General features: G+C 41.0%; 1 protein-coding gene across 2 annotated transcripts in view; it reads right to left on the bottom strand.

Moving 5' to 3' along the window:
* Positions 1-22,532, bottom strand: part of UNC5C (unc-5 netrin receptor C) — a 351,607-nt gene that overhangs the window by 16,953 nt on the left and 312,122 nt on the right. For both annotated transcript variants that reach the window (XM_047856492.1, XM_047856493.1), the window contains 3 exons: positions 21,900-21,987; positions 11,677-11,845; positions 7,785-8,018 (listed from right to left, as the gene is read on the bottom strand). In XM_047856492.1, the coding sequence (XP_047712448.1) occupies positions 7,785-8,018; positions 11,677-11,845; positions 21,900-21,987 (491 nt within the window). The remainder of the gene's footprint in view (positions 1-7,784; positions 8,019-11,676; positions 11,846-21,899; positions 21,988-22,532) is intronic.

The raw sequence follows: 22,532 nt of genomic DNA, 5'->3' as shown, positions 1-22,532 counted from the left end.
GGTTATAGCTCCCTTCAACTGTAGCTGAGAGAAGTTTTCCACTTTAAAAAAAATTTTTTTTAAAAATATTTTATTTATTGGAGCACCTGGGTGTCTCAGTCAGTTAAGCATCTTACTTGGGCTCAGGTCATGATCTCACGGTTGGTGAGTCCAAGTCCCATGTCAAGCTCTGTGCTGACAACTCAGAGCTTGGAGCCTGCTTCACATTCTGTGTGAATTCTGTGTGAATTCTGCCCCTCCCTTGTTCATGCTCCGTCTCTCTCTCTCAATAATAAATAAACCACTTAAAAAATTTTAATGGTTTATTATTTTTTGAGGGAGAGAGAGCACGAGTGGGGGAGGGGCAGAGAGACGGAAACAAAAGATCCTAAGCAGGCTCTGTGCTGACAGTGGCAAGCCCAGCGGGGCTCAAACTCACAAACCTAACTCACAAACCTTGAGATCATGACCTGAGTCGAAGTCGGACACTCAGCTGACTGAGCCATTCATTCAGGTGCCCCCTAAAGTTCCCCACTTTTAAGCACCATGTAATTAGATTAGACCCACCCAGAAAATCCAGGATAATCTCTTCATCTTGAAGTTCATACCCTTAATCATATTTGTGAAGTCCCTTTAGCCATGTAAGGTAACATATTTATAGGTTCTGAATATTGTATACAGGTATCTTTGGGGGCCTTTATACTGCCTATAATGACTTTTATCTTCTCTCTCTTTTCTTTCTCTTTCTCAAAAAATAAATTCAATGTGGCAGGTCATTTCCAAAATATATGATAGGGCCAGGGCCCAGTCTCATGAGAAGGTAATTAAGATTCAGTAAATTTAGATTCACCCAAAAGATCCCTGTCCCTAATGGCTGACCAAATAGCTTGATGACAAACCTGAAACTCACCCCACAATTACATCATGATTAGATTTAATATCTTCACTGAGCCATTATCTTTAAAATACCGTTATATCCAGATGCCCATCTAGGGATAATGAACATCATCAAATATCTGTTTTGTGCTAGGAAATTTAATAACTTTGATCTCCTTGAATCTTGTAAAGGTGCCTGATGTACAGCAAATGACTGTTAAAGAGGTCAAGTTCAATGACCAGAGCCACAGACCTGAGGAAGGGCAGAACCAAGAGGCTTAGCCAGACTCACCCAAGTTTCCCTACCACACCACATTTCCTTCCATACACTTAGCAGAAAGAAAAAAAAAAGGAAAAAGGAAAAACACATTTGTAACCTTATTACATTTTCTGGTATTATCTAATACTTGTGTTACATGTATAAATATATTAATTTAATTGCATAGGCCAGCATCCTGAAAGTATAAACATGGGTCATGTTAGTTTTGAGGTTGTTTGAGGGAACCGAAAGAAAAGAGAAGGCTGATGGGGTCAATTCAACAGAGGGCCAGGCTTCATAAGGCCAGAAGAGACAGGCTTGAGGTGTTCTGGGTTGTGCGGGGTCACAGCTGCAGTGGAGGGGGCGTCAGAAGGACAGTGGAAGGCACCAGGTTCCAGGATGAAAACAAAAGCTTTTCCAGGATAGTGTCTCCAACTGCAGCCCAAGATACTGAGTATCGCATAGCCCTCGACTAGATTTCCTACTTCTTTTCATTTTCAGTATTTCTTTCATTTTCTCTTCTTTTCCACATAATATGAGAGTTCACAGAGTTTCTATACTAGACCGCAGCCTGAATCGGGGTATGTGAAAGCTGAAGAAATCCCAAGAGTCTATGCCAAATGACTACATGAAGCGAGCAGCTTATGTTAATTTACATATTTGGTCAGAAACTCATTTATCAAATACATTTGTCAGAAATTCCAGAAGCATCATATGTGGCCCATAAGGTATACAAATAACTCTTCTTTTAGGTTCTGAATCTCAGGGTTTAGTATAAATCTCTCAGAAATTGTATTTTCAGAATTGTAATTCAGGACAGTGGGACAGAAATGACTTATTTCCACATAGTTGTGGACTTCTCCGTGTTTTAAAACTTACCCAAATATCATCTTGTTCTCTATTATTTTCTGGTCTTTTAAGAAAAAAATTTTAATGTTTATTTATATTTGGGAAAGACAGAGAGTGCAAATGGGGGAAGGGCAGAAAGAGAGGGAGACACAGAATCTGAAGCAGCTCTAGGCTCTGAGCTGTCAGCACAGAGCCTGACATGGGGCTCGAACCCACAAACCGTGAGATCATGACCTGAGCCAGAGTCAGATGCTTAACAGACTAAGCCACCCAGGTGCCCCTAATTTCTGGTCTTTTGATATGAGGATTTAAGTCTTTGTAAATAATGGGAGGAAAACACCAATATCATTACTTTAATCACATGAAGAGGAGGGAAACAGAAAAACTGATCTGTGGCCCAACTCAATCTTTACAATAGACGGGACCTCTCTGTGTAGGCACAGAATTGCCTCTAAGCCATTTTCACAGTTCATAGCATCTTTGTCTCTCTACATGAATTCAACCAGCACATTGCTCTCCCTGTTCCTTTGAGCACTTGCACGGGAGAAAAATCCACCTGAAAGGTACATGAAAGAACCCCCTGTCTCCCAGCAGCCTTGACTTTTACTCTGGCACTCACCTCTAGCATCCTGATTCTCAGCAATGCTTCTGAATTGTTAAACACAGCTTTTAAGCTTCAGGTGACCATTTCTGCTGTGGGCTTAACAAAACTCAGGGAAATTGTCACCAAGGCTACCGAACTCAAAGAGCTAGGTGGGGACATGAAAGGATGCATCAGGGTTGCTTGAGACTGACTGATGTGGTGGTCTCCTTTTTTTTTTTTTTTTTTTTTTCTCCCCATCCACATAGACAGTATAAGCACATATGATAAGAGAGTGGGAACTAATATTCTAGATATGTTCACTTCCAGACATCCAGCTACAGTTTTCTCTAATAGCTCTCCAGACTGTAGAGTTCTGAACCCCTGAGAATGTCCTCCGCTGAGCTCCCTCTCTGACCCAGTCCAACATTCTGGGAGGGCTTCTGCCGTTCAGGAGAAATCCCCAGCACACAGTGGTAGTTATAAGAAAATACCAAGTCTGGGGAGACCCACTTTCGGGCACCATTTGCTGCGCTGGAGATGGACGGGGGTAGAGGAGTTGGATTAAAGCACAAACAAGGAAGCAGAGCTCCTTTTCATCAGAACCCAGATGGGATAAAGAGAGGTTGAAATAAAAGGTTTGAAGAGGAAAGGACAGGAGCTAAGGGAGTGTCCCTTGAGTGGTGCAGTAGGAGTCGGGTCACTGCAAAGGACGGAGGGGTTGCCATATAATCAGGGACTTGGAGAGAGCAGGGAAGACTTGGAAGAAGCGCTATGTGAAAAGTGGTGAGTCAAGAAGGGATAAATGAAAGGAGTGTGGACAAGAAGAAAGGGAAAGCTTAGGGCAGCCATCTTGAGAGTAGCAGAGACTCAAGCAGAAATCTATCATTTTCAGAGCAACTCAACAACCTGGAAGGAGAACGGGAGGGCTTGTTCAGGGGCAGTCATCTTTAGCTGTGGAATCAGAAAAATCTACTATAACTCCAGCTGGCAAGAGATTTAGAGTGGAGGTGAGTTCCCTGGAGATCTGGGTAAGAACAGAGGAGGGTCTGTGAACCAGGCCACCAGAGGAGTTTGAGGGAGGTCTTCCTTAAGAATCAAAGGTGGCCTGCATGCCCTTTGTGTTCGAGAGATGGAAGGTCAGATATTGTGGTCAGAAACATGGAGCTTCGCAGGTGGGGATCTTGGCAGGTGGAGATGTTAATGAGGGTGAAATCCACAGCATGCCTAAACCGGCGGACAGATAATGTGGGATGATGTCAAGGTTACCAGAATAACTTTGGGCAAAAAACTGTGATTAGTGGTGACTTTGAATCTGAGAGATTGATAGGAATAAAATGAGTGGGAAGAAAGACCATGAGGCAGGTACTGCTAGGCTGGAGATAGGTACCAGGAGATTGGGGGCTAGGGAACTGAAATAGGTCATGAGTAACAGAGTAACAGAATGAGAATAGCAGTAGAAAAAGTCAACCCTGCGAGCAGAACAATGCCCCAGAAGTGATCATGGGGTAGGAGAAGTACTGGAACTCTTCCTTTATGCCTTGTGGTTACTTAGAGGGTGTGGTCTTCACCATGGAGATTATGAGGGATGCCATGTGACGGGGAAGATCCAGTTGCCCTTAATGTGAGTAGGTGAAGGAAGAGTAGAGAGGATGATTGAAAGGGTGTAGGAGAGTTTGTTCTTAGGAGGATTAAAGTTCCACAAAGATCCATGGAAGTGTTTAGGATAATAGTTCTTAATCTTGGCCGCACAACAGAATAACCCAGGGAGTGTTAAAAGAAAAACCCCAATACCCAGACCAATTAGATCAGAGCCTTTGGGTTGGGACCCCAGAGCGAGTCTTTTTTTTTTTTTTTTTTTTTTTTTTTTTTAGTTTATTTCGAGAGAGAGAGCGAGCACTGGAGGGGCAGAGAGAGAGGGAGAGAGAGTATCCCAAGCAGGCTCCGCACTGCCAGGATGGAGCCTGATGTGGGGCTCACAAATCATGAGATCATAACCTGAGCCTAAATCAAGAGTCGGACGCTTAGCCAACTGAACCACTAGGCACCCCCGGAGCAAGTCTTTTTTTAAAGCTCCCCAACTGATTCCTATATATGTGGGATGCAGAACTACTGACTTAGGAAGGGTGTGAGCGGGGAGCGGGTGGGCCAGCAGCAGGAGGAGGTGTTTGGAAAGGGCGATGCAGAAGAGAGTATTTATGGGCAACGATGGTTACAGAAGCAGGGAGAGGGCAGAGACTGCTGGGGAACACCAGTAGGCAGGGTGCCAAGAAGGCAGAATTCAGGTAACAAAGGGCCTTTCTGAAAATGAGCCCCAAGGTTCCAATTCAAGCGTGGGTGTTAGGCAGTGTTGCTGGGACTGAACTAATTGTCTCTTCAGTATGTTGGATAGACCCTTTACCTATAACTAGGATTTTGGTATTTCTGCATTATTAAAAGGCCATGAGGTGCAAGAAAGCCTTATCCATTATTCATATTTGTTTCAGGCTAAGTGCTGGATCCCCAGCTACTGAGAATTCATAAATGTCTATTTGGAAAGCACTGACCATGATTCAAACTGCTCTTGGGTTGTTTTTACTGCTTAATCCTGTTTGTCAATCTTTCTCAGTGTTGACCATTTGCATCTCTTTCCACTAATTAAAACAATTAAAATAGTTTTACTGAATTATTACTTTTTTGGCCTGGATTTGCATGTTTCTGTTGGGAAGAAAGGTCAAGAAAGGTCCTAAGTATAAGAACTATGTGTATGAATATAAAATATGTGTATCAAATATTTCAAATATGATGTAGATCTTCTATGGTATGCTTTTTACAATGGTTTTTCCAAGAATTGTTACAAGACATGCCTTAATCAGATCCCATGGCTCCCTACAAATACAGTTTTCCCTGTGAAAGAATTTAAGCCTAGGATGATTTCCACCCTGACAGTGCATCAGAAGTATCACATCTGCAAGGAATATAAAAGAACCACAAGTTTCACACTACAGCTGCATGTGCACATCATTTATTCAGCATCAGAAACTCCTACAAGGTCAGCCATCAAAAACATATCCTGTGTCTCATCCCCTCCATGGACCCAACCTGCAACACTCAGGTTTCATGACCCAGAACTACTTTCTGGATGGAAACTCCAGAAGGAAATACTTTGAAATTTCAACAACAACAAAAATTCTTCCCCTGTTTTTTTTTTCCTTGACACATTTTCTCCCACTTTTCCTTTTCCTCCCCTGGGTGCTCATCCTTCAATAGCTCCTCTGCTGGCTTCCCTTCCTCACCCCCGACAATGGCAGGGCTCCCCTTGGTCTCTGTTTTCTAGGGTGTGGCTCCTCCAACAACCCACATTAGGGGCGAAGCCTAGACTGCAGCCCCCTGCTCAGGTGTGAAGCCTGCTCTCTCCACTCAACAGCTGTGTGACCTAGAGCAAATCGCTTAATTTTTCTGTGCCCTCAATTGAACATCTGAAAAAATGGGGTTAATGGTATCATACAGGGTTGTTGTGAAGATTAAATGAGTTAATAAACATTTAGAACCATGCCCAGCACATAGGAAGTTGTCAGTAATGCGTGTTCTTTTTAACAATGTCATTTAACGTATCTCTCTGCTCTCCCTTGATAGTCTCCCTGATCACAGGGATGACAAATATAAGTATTGTAGAGTCGGTTCCTGAGTCTCTACTTCAGGATCTGCTCTCTGTCCAGAGAGTCACACACATATTTCTAACTGTCCCTTGGGCATCTTTGTCCTGATGTCTAATTCATACCTCTAACTCAATATTCCAAAAGTAAAGTCACCAGAGCCACACCCCAAAGCTACCTGCCCCCTAGGTGTGTTACTATTACTGAGAGGCAGACTGGATCTTCTGCTCCATTCATTGCTGGTCACCAGGTCCGACAGGAGTTACTTGAACAGGACCTTCCACACCTATTCCCCTCTCCTCACTCTCCTGCTATCAGCCCAGATCTACCATGCTTTTCTTCTTGCCTCTATCTTTCTGCTGTTGTCAGACTGATATTTCTTTTTCTTTTTAAGTTTTATTTATCTATTTTGAGAGAGAGAGTGAGAGGGGGACAGTGGGGGAAGGAAGGGGAGAGACAGAGAATCGCTAGTAGGCTCCACACTGTCATCACAGAGCCTGACTTGGGGCTCGATCTCATGGTTGGTGAGATCATGACCAGAGTGGAAATCAAGAGTTAGATGCTAAATGGACTGAGCCGTCCAGGTGACCCTTCGCACTAATATTTCTAACATATATTTCCGATCATGTCTTTTGTTGGTTTCAATCTCTCCACTTCCTCTCCAATAACTCAAGACACTGAATCGCAACTCCTCTCTCTGGAAGTTGAAGTCCATCTCAATAAAACTCTTACCTGTCATTTGAGGCTTACTTGAAATAATATGCTAGTATGGAATCTGTATTTACTGTCCTGTGTTTCTTCGTGCTGTTCCCTTCACCTAGAAAGTTTGTATTTTTTCCCACTATGCTGGTGAAACCCTACCTTTCATTTGGGCCCAATTCAAATGTTAGCTCCTTGTCAGATCTCCTCAAAATAATATAATCCCCTCCCCCCTCCTGAACTCCCACAGAACCTGCATTCATCTATAGCATTTATCAGACTCAGACTTGTCTCCCAGTCCTTGGCAGACTTCTTTTATGCCCCCTTCCAGATCATAACTTCTTCAAAGGCACTTACGATATCCTTTAAAGCTTCAAATGGGATAAAATGAATTGCAATAATAGCACCAGGAATTAAGCTCATTTATTCTGCAAAGCAGCAGCCTGTTGTCAAATGCTAACCCTCTTTCTCACAGTCCTCATAAAAAGAATGGGAAAGCATATAAATGAAGTGGCACACAAGAGGAACATACAGTGTGAGCAATTACGCCAATTCCTTTTATAGGAAGCACACAGCTGAGATAAACATGGAAGCAGATTATTTACCATCCACGTCTCGTTGCCAAATTCTCCTACTTCTTCTAAATTTTTCATTAAAGGAAATCAAGGAAGGTAAACAAAAGTAGCCCTTGGGAGGAATCATCACAATGGAAAACCACTCATTTGTCAGCATGGCCTCAGAGAAATGTTTATTATTTTTTTTAAACTGCATCTTTTGGGGCCGGATACTTGTGTCTGTGCACTGAGGTGCACAAACACGTACACATGGTCTCTGGGTGGGCGCTGCCACACCAAACCTTGGCTTCAGTGCGAGGGGAAAGAAGGAGGGTCATTCAGGAGCTATTTACCTTCAAGGCATCCTGGGTGTCATCCAGACAGTAGACTCGAACACTGTACTCCAGAGACGAGCAGCAGAGTGGTCCAAAGATGGCCAGCTTCAGGCGCTTTGCGGCAGCTTTGGTGGTGGACTGCCCCACCAGGGCGTAGGTGCTTAGGTTCTCTGTGAGGAGGTGGCAAGCCTCTGCATCCAGCTGAATGTAGCAGGGGGTAGTGAAGTTTTCCTCCCCAACCACAACCACATCCTGCAGGACAAGAAGGAAGGAGCTGTGGTTGAGCTACTGTGGGTTCTGCTGGCCGCCATGATGGTGGCCAGTATGGCAGATAAAACAGGACCTCTTCTGCTAAGGTTTGCTCATCCTTTTCTTGTTTTGTTTTGTTTTGTTTTGTTTTTTTTGGGGGGGAGTTGTTTTTGTCACTCTCAGGCTTTAATGTAGCTCTTTTTCCATTCTTAATCATTCTCTCCCTTACGTCCCCTTGCCTTCATACTGCCAATATTCTTTATTTTGATGGTCCTCTAGTTAGCATTTTTGATCTGAGAATCTACCTCACTGGAATCAACATAAAATTCCAAAAGAAATCCATTAGTTATCCTCCTAATTTCAGTGTACCTGAGTTTATTACTTATGTCTGAGAATTTAATGTTTTATTTATTTATTTATTTATTGAGAATGTAATGTTTTAATCTCTAAGTTTCTTATTGTTTCCAAAAGTACTGTTTTATTTCAATGTCATTATAGTGTAATAGGTTTTCCCCCCAAAATCTAGGGGTTTGAAAAGATTTAGAGAGATTAAAGAATTACACAATACCATTCTACTGTGTTCTTCCAAACTCACCCACCAATTACTTTTCAAAAAGATACACTGCTTTTCCTCAATAACCTGGGCTACTGGACTCCACGGAAAGTACAACGTAGTAAACTCGATGCCTTTAAGACACATCTCTCTGGTTAAAGAGCCTATCCTTTTAGTTTTTGAAAATATTTAGCAAGAAGTAAAAATAAATACAAGTGATGAATATTGTTAAAACAGTTACTAACTCAACCAAGTTTTGATTTATCCGAATGACTCAGGCCACGGAAGAAATCATCTGAAAAACCAAGTGTAGGACTCATAACCTAAGGGTCACAATTCCGCATGCCTCCCAGGGCAGCCAGGTATTAGGAATAAGTGCGGCAGGTAAGGCAGAAGACAATAGGGAGTGGAGGAGATTCTGGTAAAGCAGAGCACAAGTCTGTCTAAAGAGCTCAGTTCCCACTTGTTTCAGCTCATCACAGCTATGCAGGAATGTAGGCCCAGTGAGAAAACAGCCTGGAATCTTTCAAGAGACTCTGGAAGTTCAAAGTTTTATGTGAAATTTTCCAACTTTTAATTAATTCAAATTTAAAAGAAAACTTCATATGAGTGAGATAAAATACATATGTGGGCATGATTCTGCCTCTGCACTAGGCTACTTAATCTTCACAGAGGCAGGAACTGTATCTGCTTTGATTCCCACTATAGCTCAGTGGGCCCGGCTCATGGTGAGCAAATGGGTTTTTGTCCAAAAAAATGAATGGCTGTGTCATCATAAATTGAGTCTCAACGATATGAAAGAAGTAGCCGCCTGGGGTGGTTGTTTATTAGTTAGATCTTACAACATCAACTGAGCTATAGTAGGAGATGGGTTGAATACCATTCATGAAATTATTTCTTCAACTGAACCTGTACTCCAAGATGAAACTTACACTGAACTGGCAAAGAGAGAAATTCAGCACCTTCAGGTTTATTTTAGCCCCAAAAGGACACATGGAAAGAAGTGCTTCCCCCCCGCACCCCCAGCAAGGTGAGGGTAAGCCTCAAATATCACCCAATGAGCATGTTACAGAAAGCCTCCAGTAAGATACAGTCAGGAATAAAGATGTTCCACGTGTCTGCCACAGGTATAAGAGTGTATTCTTTTTTTTTTAAACATAATTTATTGTCAAATTGGTTTCTATACAACACCCAGTGCTCATCCCAACAAGTGCCCTCCTCCCTGCCCATCATCCACTTTCCCCTCTCCCCCACCCCCCCATCTACCCTTGGTTTGTTTTTAGTCCTTAAGAGTCTCTTATGGTTTGCCTCCCTCCGTCTCTGTAACTTTTCCCCCCTCCCCCTCCCCCATGGTCTTCTGTTACGTTTCTCAAGATCCACATATGAGTGAAAACATATGGTATCTCTCTTGCTCTGCCTGGCTTATTTCACTTAGCATAATACTCTCCAGTTCCATCCACATTGCTGCAAATGGCCAGATTTCATTCTTTCTCATTGCCAAGTAGTATTCCATTGTATATATAAACCACATCTTCTTTACCATTCATCAGTTGATGGACATTTAGGCTCTTTCCATAATTTGGCTATTGTTGAAAGTGCTGCCATAAACATTGGGGTACATGTGCCCCTATGCATCAGCACTCCTGTATCCCTTGGGGAGATTCATAGCAGTGCTATTGCTGGGTCATAGGGTAGTTCTATTTTTAATTTTTTGAGGAGCCTCCACACTGTTTTCCAGAGTGGCTGCACCAGTTTGCATTCCCACCAAGAGTGCAAGAGGGTTCCTGTTTCTCCACAACCTCACCAGTGTAAGAGTGTATTCTTAAGCATTGCCCTCTTTTACTCTTCTTGTCTATTTCACTTTATTGTTCTTGGTACTGTTATCATTACTCAAGTCCATAAATAGACATCGTATTAGGGCATTAAACAGAGAATTGTGCACACAGTTTAGGATCACTTGAGATTAAGACGTTGGGATGTTTTTGAGATAAATCATTTCAAGCTTAAATGGAATTGAGGTTAAATCTGGTTAAGTCTGGTCATAACTCAACATAAAGTTTACCCCTAGACTTCAGTCCTGGACTTTCAGCCCTCTGGTAAGGAGTGATCCCATCATGTGGCCAAGGGAACATGTCCACAGAAAGGAAATTAGAATAATCCCTGGGATACCCTTCTAACTCAAACACTACTTTTCCCTAAAATACTGAAGGCTTGAATCTGAATCTTCGCATACATTTTTTTCTGAAAATTTCTTTCCTAAAAGAAAAATATCATAAGTAATCACAATGTATCTAATATTTATGGGTTGGATATTTTGTAATGGTGACACAAAATACAGTGGTAGCTTTCAAAACTATTAGACACTTTTTGATATATTCTTGAAATATGGTTTCTCAAGAATACTCTAAAATGTGATTTTTAATATGGCTATTTTCCATTTAAACAACAGGTACTGTCTTTCCAAGGGATAATAATGAAAACATGCAAGCTTTTTTTTTTTTAAGGTATTAGGTATAAAGTGGTCATGGTAAATATAACAAATTCGTTTGCATGTAACTTCAAGTGCTGATGGAAGGGTTCTGCTGAAAAGAACAGGTTATGATGGCAACAGACACACATAGCCAAGATGTCACAGGTGTTCTTCATTCTAGTGGAGCTTCAGGAATGCATTGTTTTTCTGTTTCCCCAAGTTAAGTTCAGAAGAACTATATTCCGGGTATATGTCTACAATGCCTACCATTTTCTGACCCAGTTGCAATGTTTCTTTACCTGAAAATTTAAAAAAATATATATATGTTTCCCTTCCCAATACACTGTATGTATGTTCCAAGGGGGACTTGTGCAAGACTCTCAAGTGTACTTTCCTTAGAAGTTAGCCAATGCTTGACCATCATTTTCACTGTGCCTACCCATCAGTAGCTAAAGCATTCAAGAACTAGTCTTTCCTTCTTCCTTCCTTCTCACACTCTCTGCCTCTCTCTGTCTTTTTGAGTATAAGCTAAAATTCCATTCATGTTCTGCTTTAAAAACAAAAACTTTCCCATAATTACTCCAGTTTATCTAAATGAATTGTTCTTGTGTTCCATCTTTATCTCAACAGAAGCTCACCTCCCACTGCCCCTGTGCTGCCTGGTTCTTGAGCTGTATCTTCCAGTCCTCAGTATTGGGATCTGCACAGTGATGCATAGTGAGGATGACGGGGCGGGTCAGCAGGGCTCCCGGAGGCCCACAGCTCACCACAGGGGTCAAGAGTGTCTGAGTGTCTTCCATGGGTGGCCTAGAAGAAGAGCAGAGATTGGCATGAGTGACATTTCCAAAGCATGTATGTACTATGTATTCATTGAGATTTTAGATCTGAAGTTGTGCAAATTGTTTCTTCTTGGGATTTTTGCGGGGGTGGGGGAGGGTGCAGGGGCAGAATTATATGGGAAGACATGTCCTTTATACCAATACTTTCATCTTCAAGACTGGAGAAATTTATGATAACAGTGAATTTGCCAGTGTCTCTTTGATCCCCTTCCCCCAGACACAGACAGACCTGCCTTTGGTAATTTTCTTTGAATTCATGTGCAGATACTTCCAGGATGGAACAGGAAGGAATAGAGTCCTTATGAGGTTACACAACCATACTTTCTTTTTTTTTTTTCTTATTTAAAAAATTTATTTATTTGAGAGAGAGAAGGAGCGAGAGAAAGAGAGGCAGGGCCAGAGAGAAGGGGAGAGAGAGAAGCCCAAACAGGCTCTGTGCTGTCAGCTCAAAGTCCAATGTGGGGCTCAATACCATGAACTGTGAGGTCATGACATGAGCTGAAATCAAGAGTCAGATGCTCAACTGACTGAGCCAGCCTGATGACCCCACAACCATCTTTTCTGATAATACTTGCCATTACTCTCACAGCGTTTTAAATACTTTTAATTTATTTTTAGGACCTAACTTGAAAAATACTTCAAAAAAGAAAATCACTTCAGAGTAAGGACACCCTAGAGCTAAATTTCTTCCAGATGACTTTCAGGGATAATTCAGGCTAGTAAATCAGATTCATTCTTTCACATATGACCAGGCAGAATACAGAACTGTGTTCTATAGTTCTAGAATTTAAAATGAAATATTTCTACTTGTATACTTCATACTCAGAGAATCGGGGTGGAAAGAACCTCAAAGATCTAATTTTTTTTTAATGTTTATTTATTTTTGAGAAAGAGACAGAATGAGAGCAGCGGAGGGGCAGAGAGAGGGAGACACAGAATCTGAAGCAGGCTCCAGGCTCTGAGCTGTCAGCACAGAGCTCGACGCGGGGCTCGAGCTCACAGACTGTGAGATCATGACCTGAGCTGAAGTTCGACTCTTAGCTGACTGAGCCACCCAGGTGCCCCAAAGATCCAAATTCTTTATTTCCACATGTTTTTTTTTTTTTTTTAACTTTCTTCAGTCATTTCCCTAACAAGATTGTAATCAACAAATAAATGGATAAATTAACCCAAAGCTGATATGTGAGCAAGTAGTCCCAACGCATGGGGCAGACTGCCCAAAGTCTTAAAACTAACAAGTGCTAGCATGGGGACTAACGCCAATGCCTTCTCAACACAATACTCAAAACTACTCTGTCAGAATAGTGTGGATAAGAGATCATGAGCTGAGTGTTTCAGAGGAGGTAGGACCCCTGGGGTCAACAAGCACCACCTTCCATACAAAGTAGGAGCCTCTCTACAATATGCTGGCTTGTGGCTGGTGCTGTAGACACATCCAAAATGGTACTCCACTACTATTGAGGGTCACCTCATATATTATCGATTCAAACCTACAAAACGTTCTTAGGAGAAATACAATTTGCCTTCCTGATCCTTCTTTCCACATATCTTTGGCCTGCTTTCTCTCCACTTCAGCATGAGAGCCTTTCAAATATTTAGAGATTGCTATGATGCCTCTAGAAAGTCTTCTTTATTTTAGACCAAACATTCTCAGTTTTTTAACTTTACCTAGAAAAGCATGGTTTCCAGATATCTCCCTATATTTCTACCTTCATCGTTATATAGATGTCCATTGGTGTTCCTATGTCTTCACTAAAGTAAAGCATCTGGAAGTGAATATTATACTCAAGTAGGCAGCATAGCGGGGCTCCTATTTTCCTTGATTTGGAATACATAGTTATATCGATGCCTAACAAAATTGTTGCCTTAGGTTGTTCTCAATCAAATAATTATAAATGTTATTGCAGGCTTGAGTTACAGAGGAAGATGGAGATAATATAAAGCATTTCCTTTATAAAATGAGGCAATGAAGCCCCAAGGAGGTTAAGTTATTTGTTAAAGCTAACTACTCTGTGTATTCATAACATGAAAGGCTCTTAGGCTAAGTCTCTACAGTTTTGTGGTTGCAGCAATGGCTTTTGAACATATGTACAGAAATTTACATTTGGTTATTTAATTTCACCTTAACAGTTTCAGAGAAAATTTCAGGGTATGTATTTCTTAACACTGTCTTTTCTCCAAGTATAGGCTATCTCTTCTAGTCTCTCATCCTCTGTAGAGCTGATTTGCCTGCCACTTATCTTCTCGTTCCAATCACTGTTGACATTGTAGTACAAGAATAGGACAAAGATAAAGACCTTTTTAAACATACTACTTGAAACCTCTTTCTAGTCTGACATCAATAATTTGAATTTTCTGGTTTAGCCAAATATAAACCAATTAAAATATACATTGTCCAGTTCACATCTTTCCATTCATTCACGTGGATATTATAAGGGACATATCAAATTCCTGTATAATTGTGATGGCCACTTGAGAAGGATTTTCCTTTAGGATTTTTTTCCTCATCTATGGTTAATCTATGAATATACTACACAATCTAGAAGTTAGCTTAAATCTATGGCCTACCCTAATTTAACACTCAATGAATGACAACAGCTGTTTGATATTTTTATATATAAATATATATACATCTTTAATTTATAATATACATATTTTATATACTGTTGGAAGACAGTTCTCCATGGATCTTTCATGTTCCTGCATGTCTCTTCAAGGCGATTGCATAGCAATCACCTTGGAAGGCAACGATAGTGCTGGTCTCTGGAGTACAAGGCAACCACATCCACTTCCCATTATAAAAAAAACCCATGTTCTCCAAGCTCAGAGGTCCTTCCTGGAAGGCACCCACTGAGTGTGTGCAGATCATCTGACCCTCTCTGCATCTCCCTTCTGGCACTGGGGTTTTGTGAACTGGCACAAAAACGACAAAACTCTGGACAGTGTTATTGCTGTAACAAACTGTCCTTTGTCTCTGGCCCAGAAGTACTATGTCATCTATCAACATCCACCAGACTGTGGCAGCCAAGGTAACGTCAAATCTTAGAGTCCTTAGCTCCTGACAAGTATTATCCTCAGTTCTAAGAACTCAATTATAGTTTGACATATTTTCTCCTTAATAAAACTGGGCTATCCCTCCCTCCTCTCATTCTAAAATGTCATTAGGATCTCACCAACTTAAGGGTTTTCTTTCTTCCTATTTAGAAAGTAAAAGCAACTTTTATCTCCTTTGTCTTTTAACATCATCTCCATCCTCACTGAATAACAGCACATTTGTATTGAATCTAAAGTTATCCAAGTACTTGGAAATGTACTTTTGGGAATAATAAGGTTATTGGCAGCTTGAGAAGTCTTTATCATCCGCTTCATCCCTTAGTTTTCATTTCCTCTTAACCCAGTTTTTCTTCCTTCATTCCAGTCTGAAATTCATTTTCTTAGTACATGAGTGACGTTTTGGTTTCATTGTGGCATAGCTGATATTATACTATCGGTCCTAAGCGATAACCTTACGCTTGCTAATTCTACTTTTCCTACCATGGCAACAAAATAACACAACCAAAACAAAAAACGGTGACTACATTTTCGTGAGCACAACTCATACCTTTTGGTCACAAGTATACCTTGAGAAGTGGGCATTAAACTTTTAAGGAAGGAGACTTAAGTGGAATCCATTTCAAGTGGTCCTTGCTATATAGTTGGAGATTGGAAACATCTGCCCCTCAGTCTGCTGTTAGCAGCCGGTGCTTGAGGCAGAAAGAGGAGGGGTTCTTCTCATCACTGAGTTGGAACAGAAGGGAGAAGCCTCCCTGCTGGGTTGGGGAGCTGTCAGACCTGTACTCTCCAAGCACACCCCTGGCATGCAATATTGATGGGCACCATTCTTGAGGGAGGGATAGCAAGGGAAGGAAGGGGCAGTAGGTGTCAAAAGAATTTATTAACCCAGTGAGGTGCAAGAATGTAATGAATAGGGAAGTGGTGAAGCGGAATCCATAACAGGGAATGAAAAACAAAGAAGAAATAATGATAAGAATCTTTTCGTTTTCAAGATGAAAGAAGTGGTGTTGAAATTGGAAACATTTCCAAGCCTATATGGAAGGAGTGATTGAGGGAAGATTAAGATTTAACTCTGTGAAACCAAAGGTCAGAGTGTTTAAATCCACATTAAGCACGAATATTACAATACATAAAACAAAGCTAGTAGAAATTAAATATAAATAAGCCTGATCCATGTTTTTTTGCAACGGGCTTCATTCCTATATGTCTCATGAGTTATCTGAGATATTTAGTAAACATTCTATAAATATTAACAGCAGATGACATGGAAATGAGCACAAAGCAAAAATTAGCTGCAGAAGCAGCAATTAGGTAGAAATTCAGTAATGAACAATAATTAAAGTTTCAAAGGCTTTTCAAAGTCCAGTGAGGATACTATCATAGGAAATGCTGGGTGGGTTCTGAAGCCTCTAGGACAAAGCCCTCAGAGAAGTGTTTTAGTTTCCTGTCAGAGAGATTTTCTCATCCTTTGCTTGCTGTTATCCATGAGGAGAACTTCTCCTACACAGAAGTGCACAATTTACAAAACTTTCATAAAAGCAATTGCATTTGCTGCTCATGGCACACCTGCAAGGGAATCAGGATAAGTATGTGTATTACTTCTTTTTCCACAAGAGAAAAATTGAAATCTGGAGACATTCACACACTTGCCTACGGCCTCAAAACTAGTAACAGGCAAAGCTAGATTTCAAACACAAGTGATTTGGTTTCTTTCACACAGTGGTATATTTTGGGTTACTTATCAGGGTTCAGGGCCTTGAGACTTTTTTTGGTCTATTTGCAAGAGCAAGCCTAAAATTACTTCTTGAAGAGAATCTGTCTCCCTCCACCTCTGTGTGGAGACAAGATGCTTTCTAGTAACATACATGTCTTTTGTCAGGTCCCTCAGGATGACAATCCCACCGCCACCCTCCCCCCCCCCCCCCCCGAGGCTCAGCTGCCTTTTGAAGCACACGGTTTCACATATAACTGGCAACTTGAAATATTTGCACTCTAGGTATCTGACAGGGAATATCTAACTCACTTGCAATCAAAAGCTCAATTGAGCAAAAAAAAATATTTATGGAAGCCACTCTGAAGGGCGTGCCACCATTTCCCCAGACAAGCCAGAATCTATCCCTGGATTAAGCCACAACAGCTAAGTATCGTGCTCTGACTGAATTGATGAGTCCTTGAGGAATTATTTTACTGAATTTATACTTGGGCCTTATACCATCTACTTACATTGAGGGACACTACCAGGAGTCCTATGAAAACTCATTGCTATTTCAATTTAAGGATGTTGTTAATTGTATTAACAAAAAATGTCTTCTTTATGTGGAATGAAGGGAGAAATAATTGAGCTTCTCTTGGGCATATTTTTTCCTCATGGACACATGGATTTTATCACTTACCACATTCCCCTCTTGAAAGGTTTGGAATAGTAAATTCATGACCTATTACCAGGAAATATGCTGGGAATTGCACCAAATGTTTCATACTTTAACTGCTTACCTGACTTTGCTATCTTTCAAATCTTAATTTTTCTCATTTTCTTAATCTACTTATTTACAAGTTTTTTTTCCCTCCCATTGAAAAGACTGTGTTTTCATAAATCACCTGAAATCATTTCTTTATAAGTAAGATTGCAGTATATGAACACCGTGGAGAGCAGTGAGGAAATAAGATTTACATATGCCTGCACTCCACTCTCTTCCCCCTATACCTGTAGCCTTTTATACGGCTGTATGCTCAAATAAGGACTTGAAGACTCAAAAGAAGAATGTCATTGAGTTTCACTGAGAAATAATAATGTCAAATACTGTTTTACCAACTTCCAAAAACATGTTAAAATAAATCAAAACTTTCTGCTATATGGTTACTTACATAAGAGAATTTTGGCCCGCTATCCTAACATACTACTTTATTATTTATATTCAGTACCTATATATGATAGATAGTTTACATTGCCTCACCACTAACTCACACCTTGAACTCTTCTTACGCCAATGTCCTGCAGTTGACAAATCCAATGATTTCTTCTTCTTTTTTTTTTTAATTTTTTGTTTGTTTATTTATTTATTTATGAGAAAGAGAGAGAGCAAGCTGGGGAGGGGCAGGGAGAGAGAGCGAGAGAAAAATCCCAAGGAGGCTCCACACTTCCAGGGCAGAACCTGATGTGGGGCTTGAACCTACGAACTGAACTGTGAGATCATGACCTGAGCTGAAACCAAGAGTCAGACGCTTAACTGACTGAACCACCCAGGTGCCCCAATGATTTCTTTTCTTCTTCTTTTTCTGTACATTTTAATTTTACGTATACCTATGTCAACCACTTCTTTCATCTCGAACATCTCTTTACGTTTGATTGTTCTATAATACTTCCAGTCATTCATTCTTTCATTGAAAAATATTCATTGCATAGCCACTCAGTAGAAGCACCACACCAGATGTAAACTCTGTGTTGATCTGCCTTTTCCTTCCACGTTCTATTTCGTTTTGCTCATCACATCCAAACTTTAATAGGAATATTTCCTGAAGCTCTTTCCCCTGGTCTCTACTTTCTGCCTCTGCATTTTTAACCCTCAGAGGATCCACCCACTGGTGACCCCCCATCCGCATCTCCGGCGTGAATCCTATATCTCTACCCACACACACTGCCCACATTTAGCTCAGAATTTGTCCTTCCTCCTTGAACCACTTGCGCTCACAATTTTCCCAGTGCCCAAGGCTTGGTTCCTACACCTATCCTTTGTGTTTCATTACTCTTTTGTGACACTTCTAACCGGTGGTGAAATCTTCTTTCAGAAATATATTTCACTTTCCATCTTCCAGACTCAGGCCTGGTTCTTCCCTTCCCCCCTCCCCCTTCACACCTAGTTTATTGCCATAGCCCAACCAGGCAGCCGGCCTTCAGGGAGTCTTCCTGTTCCCTCCACCAACTAACTCATCCAGCCTACCTCACCAGATCAATCTTTAAAACGCACTGTTATTCTCTTATTGCTTGGCTGCTCAGAGACCTTCCATGGCTCCCCACGGTTTCCCAAAAAAGTTATTTTTACCTTCATATGTGGAATGTCTAAGTTGACTTTCTGGCCTTTTGAGAGTATTGCTAAGCAAGGGCAGAATACAGAGAAAAGGACAATTAACATTGATATTTTTAATTCCAATTATTTTTCAGTAAGAAATGACAAAGAGCAAAATTTCAGTCTGAGTCAGACTCATTTTTTTTTTTTAACCACTACTGGAAACAAGGCAAAAAGGTCCACGTTAGTGCCATTAATCATGGAAATTGTATCCACAGGGGAAACAGACGCTTTGTGGCGTCTTCCGAGATGTGTAAAGCAGGAGAGGTAGAAATCGTGAGCACGCCCTTACAGCTTTGCTCCCTTGTCAGAGACAGCGTGTCCCATCGCTGCAGCTCATTTGGGCTGCTCATCTGCCATTCAGGGTTTTCTCTTAGAGCACATTCAGTAATGATAAGGCCCCCTTGTCATATCCACTCTGCCACACGTAATTAAGTTCACGCCTCCCTTTAGACAGTTCACATCAGCAGATGACCAGCTGGAAAACATCCAGCTGGAAAAATCCCCAGTTTGGGATGCAATAAAGGGAAATCAGGGAGAAAGAAAATGGAGCAAAATGATCAAAATTGTCCTATAAATGACTTGAAGGAACATTCATAGCTTCTGATGCCCTCCCAATGTCTTCCCTGTTAGAAGTTCTGTCTCCGATCGTGTGAGGATAGAAAGGGTCTTCAGGAGTAAGAAACTGTGTGCGAGACTGTACCACAGTAAGAAGCAGAGGCTTGGTGCAGTGTCTTGGTCTATCTGTAAAAGAGGGACAGCATGGGACAGAGCAGAAAAGCTTCGCGGTGAGATCACCTGCCTGAGAATTCGGCCGCCCCTCAGCTTTTGACTGGGAAAAAATTGGCTCTGTGACTTGATTTCCCCGAGCCCTCATCACAGGGTTGCAGTGCGGAAATAAATGAAAGTTAAAGTATGGTGATTAAATGGTACCATGTATTCTATTATTAATACATCCTAAACGACGGAAAATAAGTGACGAGAAGAACTGCTCGTTATTTGACACAGTCGTCTTCTTGTGTTTCTTGCGTTTCTTGTGTTTCCTTGTTTCATGGTCTCTCGTGCATGTTTTCTTTTGAGATCTTGAGGTTTCTCTAGCTTCATTTATATAAACAGAACTTCTCTGATGCACACCAAGTTGAACAGAGTAATTCTCTCTGCACCTAACTTCAGGCAGTACGGGTGGCAAGAAGTGATTTATAGTTTTTCCTTTTCTTTTGAGTCGAAGGAAAAGGAAAACTCAAAGCAGAAGTGTCTAGCTTTATCAATTTTTTGTTTTCTCTTTCTTTCATCTCATATGCACAATTATTCTTGCCAGGGTGCTGGCCACACCATGGGAAGGAAAACCACACCAGTCACACAATGCACACATCTTTCAGCCTCAGCGCGTCCCTGTAGCACCCCTTAAGGCCTGATTTGCAGCTGAAGATAGTGGTGATTACATGGACAATAAGAGACCCAGACACCTCACTGCTTCGGAGGATAAAGCACAAGCCATCCCTCATTTCTGTTTAAACAAAATGTCCATGTTGGCAACGGCCTTGAGTGATGGATATACTTAGTGCAAACCTTGACTTAGGACAAGAGAAAGAAGAAAAAAGTACATAAAGGGATCTTAGAGTTTGCTGATCTTTATTTCTCCTGTTGCAACAGAAGGGCGCTCTCAGGGTCTGTGAATGTTACTTTGCATGGAGAATGAAAAAAAATGAATATTTGATGTGAGTAAATACAAGCCTTTTAGTAATTTTCTGTTGCTCAAATTTAAGGCATGAATAATGCTCAAGGAACTTTATCATTTTCTTAGGTTAGTGCTTGTGTAGGTGAAAGGACACCACCCAAGGAAAAAAATGTTCGGGGTCCTCCGGATTATAAATGCCTGTGTCTCTACCTGAGAGCATGATAAAAGAGCTTTTCGGCTTTTGAAGAACAAGACTAAAAATGGGTGTTTTTCTGAGGATGAGAGAGGGAAGACAAAAGGTATAATGTGTTATAATGATAACCTAGTTCGACATTTATCACTCATGCTTTGTATCTGGAGCTCAGGGCTGGAGAGCCGATGCCTTTCCCCTTGGGAAAAACAATGATAATCACATGTAAGGATCTTCATTTCAACAAAGTCTTATTTTAAGATCTCAGTGTACTTCAGAAGCATTAATCAGTCAGACCTTAAAGCACTATTTAATACATACATTTTATGTGGGAACTAACCAAGAGAGACCATTCTTAGATTTGTTAGAGGCCCAGACTGAAAATTGAATTTAGGACATTTAAAGTCTTCTTGTTATTTTTTACTTAAAGTAACTTCATCTTTATGACTATGATACATTCAAAACAAAGCCTTTTGACTCAATCTAATTTCTATCAATCCTAGATGCATTTAGAAAGGCTCAAGGTGGAGTTTATAAGGCTAAACCTAAAAAGGAGGCTGATAAGGCTTAAGTTAGGGAGAGTTACAAAAAGAAGAACCCGCAGGTTAGAATAAAATGCTAGACTGACGTGGGGGTGACAGGCCAGAGGTTAAGGGACTTTCTAATCTTTGTGACCTTTAACCCTGTAATGGGGATGGGGTGGATTCCTGAGCCAGGCCACATGAAGTTGATTCTCTGTGTCTATCCACACATCTCTCCAGACAATCTAAGGATCACATTTCTGGCCATTTTTCCAGCTATAATGGCCACATGTCCACTTGAGAAAAGATCTCTGGCCTTCGGCCCATACTCAAGATCTGCACAAGTGTCTGAAGCTTCAAAGATAAAGAGAAGCTGACGTTTTATAGGTCTAGGGAAAAAAGGGTATGCTAGAAGCAGGGCACTCGAGACATGTTGGGTTTATTCTTTCTATTGCACAATTCTCCTCCAGGTCAGACATTGATAAAGTCAAGCGCACCAGAAAAAGCATATTTACCTCATATTTTCTTTCCTGTGTACAGTCACATACATTTCGTAGACTCTCCCTTGGGGAATGGCCCCAGCGGGAATCAGCAAGCTTACTCCTGAATAGCAAAAGAGAAAAGCAGTCACATAAGACCTATGAATCAAAAGGAAACTTCACAGAATGCCTTTGAAGCAAGTGAAAGGGAATGAGGAGATTTTGTGGCCATGCAGCTACAAGCCTGCTTTTTCTCTAAAGACATGTAAATATTCATAGCTGCCCTGCTTTCCGTCCTTATTGGTCTTATTTGTTACCACAGCTCCCTCTGAACTGTTCTGGAATTACTCAAAGGAATGATGTAATTTTTTAAACTCTTGTTTTATTTAAGGAATAGACAGATGGTTCCACTGTTGTTTTCCTTGTAAAATGAGGGGAAAACCAACAACCGCTCTTAAAATGTCAAACAGCTGTAATGATGCATCGTTTCTAATTTAAGAAAAAAAAATCCCCACGAAATTCAAAGTCAGGGAAATGCTAACCTCAATAATATCAAAAAACACTTATTTCGGAAATATTTGGCCAGCATCAGTGTTTTTCCGTAACAGAATAGTAATTGGTGGAGAACTTCTTTCATCACACGTAACTCTAGAAAACGAACAGACAACA

This window comes from Prionailurus viverrinus, chromosome B1 (genome assembly GCF_022837055.1).
Source record: "Prionailurus viverrinus isolate Anna chromosome B1, UM_Priviv_1.0, whole genome shotgun sequence".
Taxonomy (NCBI): Eukaryota; Metazoa; Chordata; class Mammalia; order Carnivora; family Felidae; genus Prionailurus; species Prionailurus viverrinus.
The sequence above is the reverse complement of the archived record's forward strand: the minus strand, read 5'-3'. Positions and strand labels throughout refer to the sequence as shown.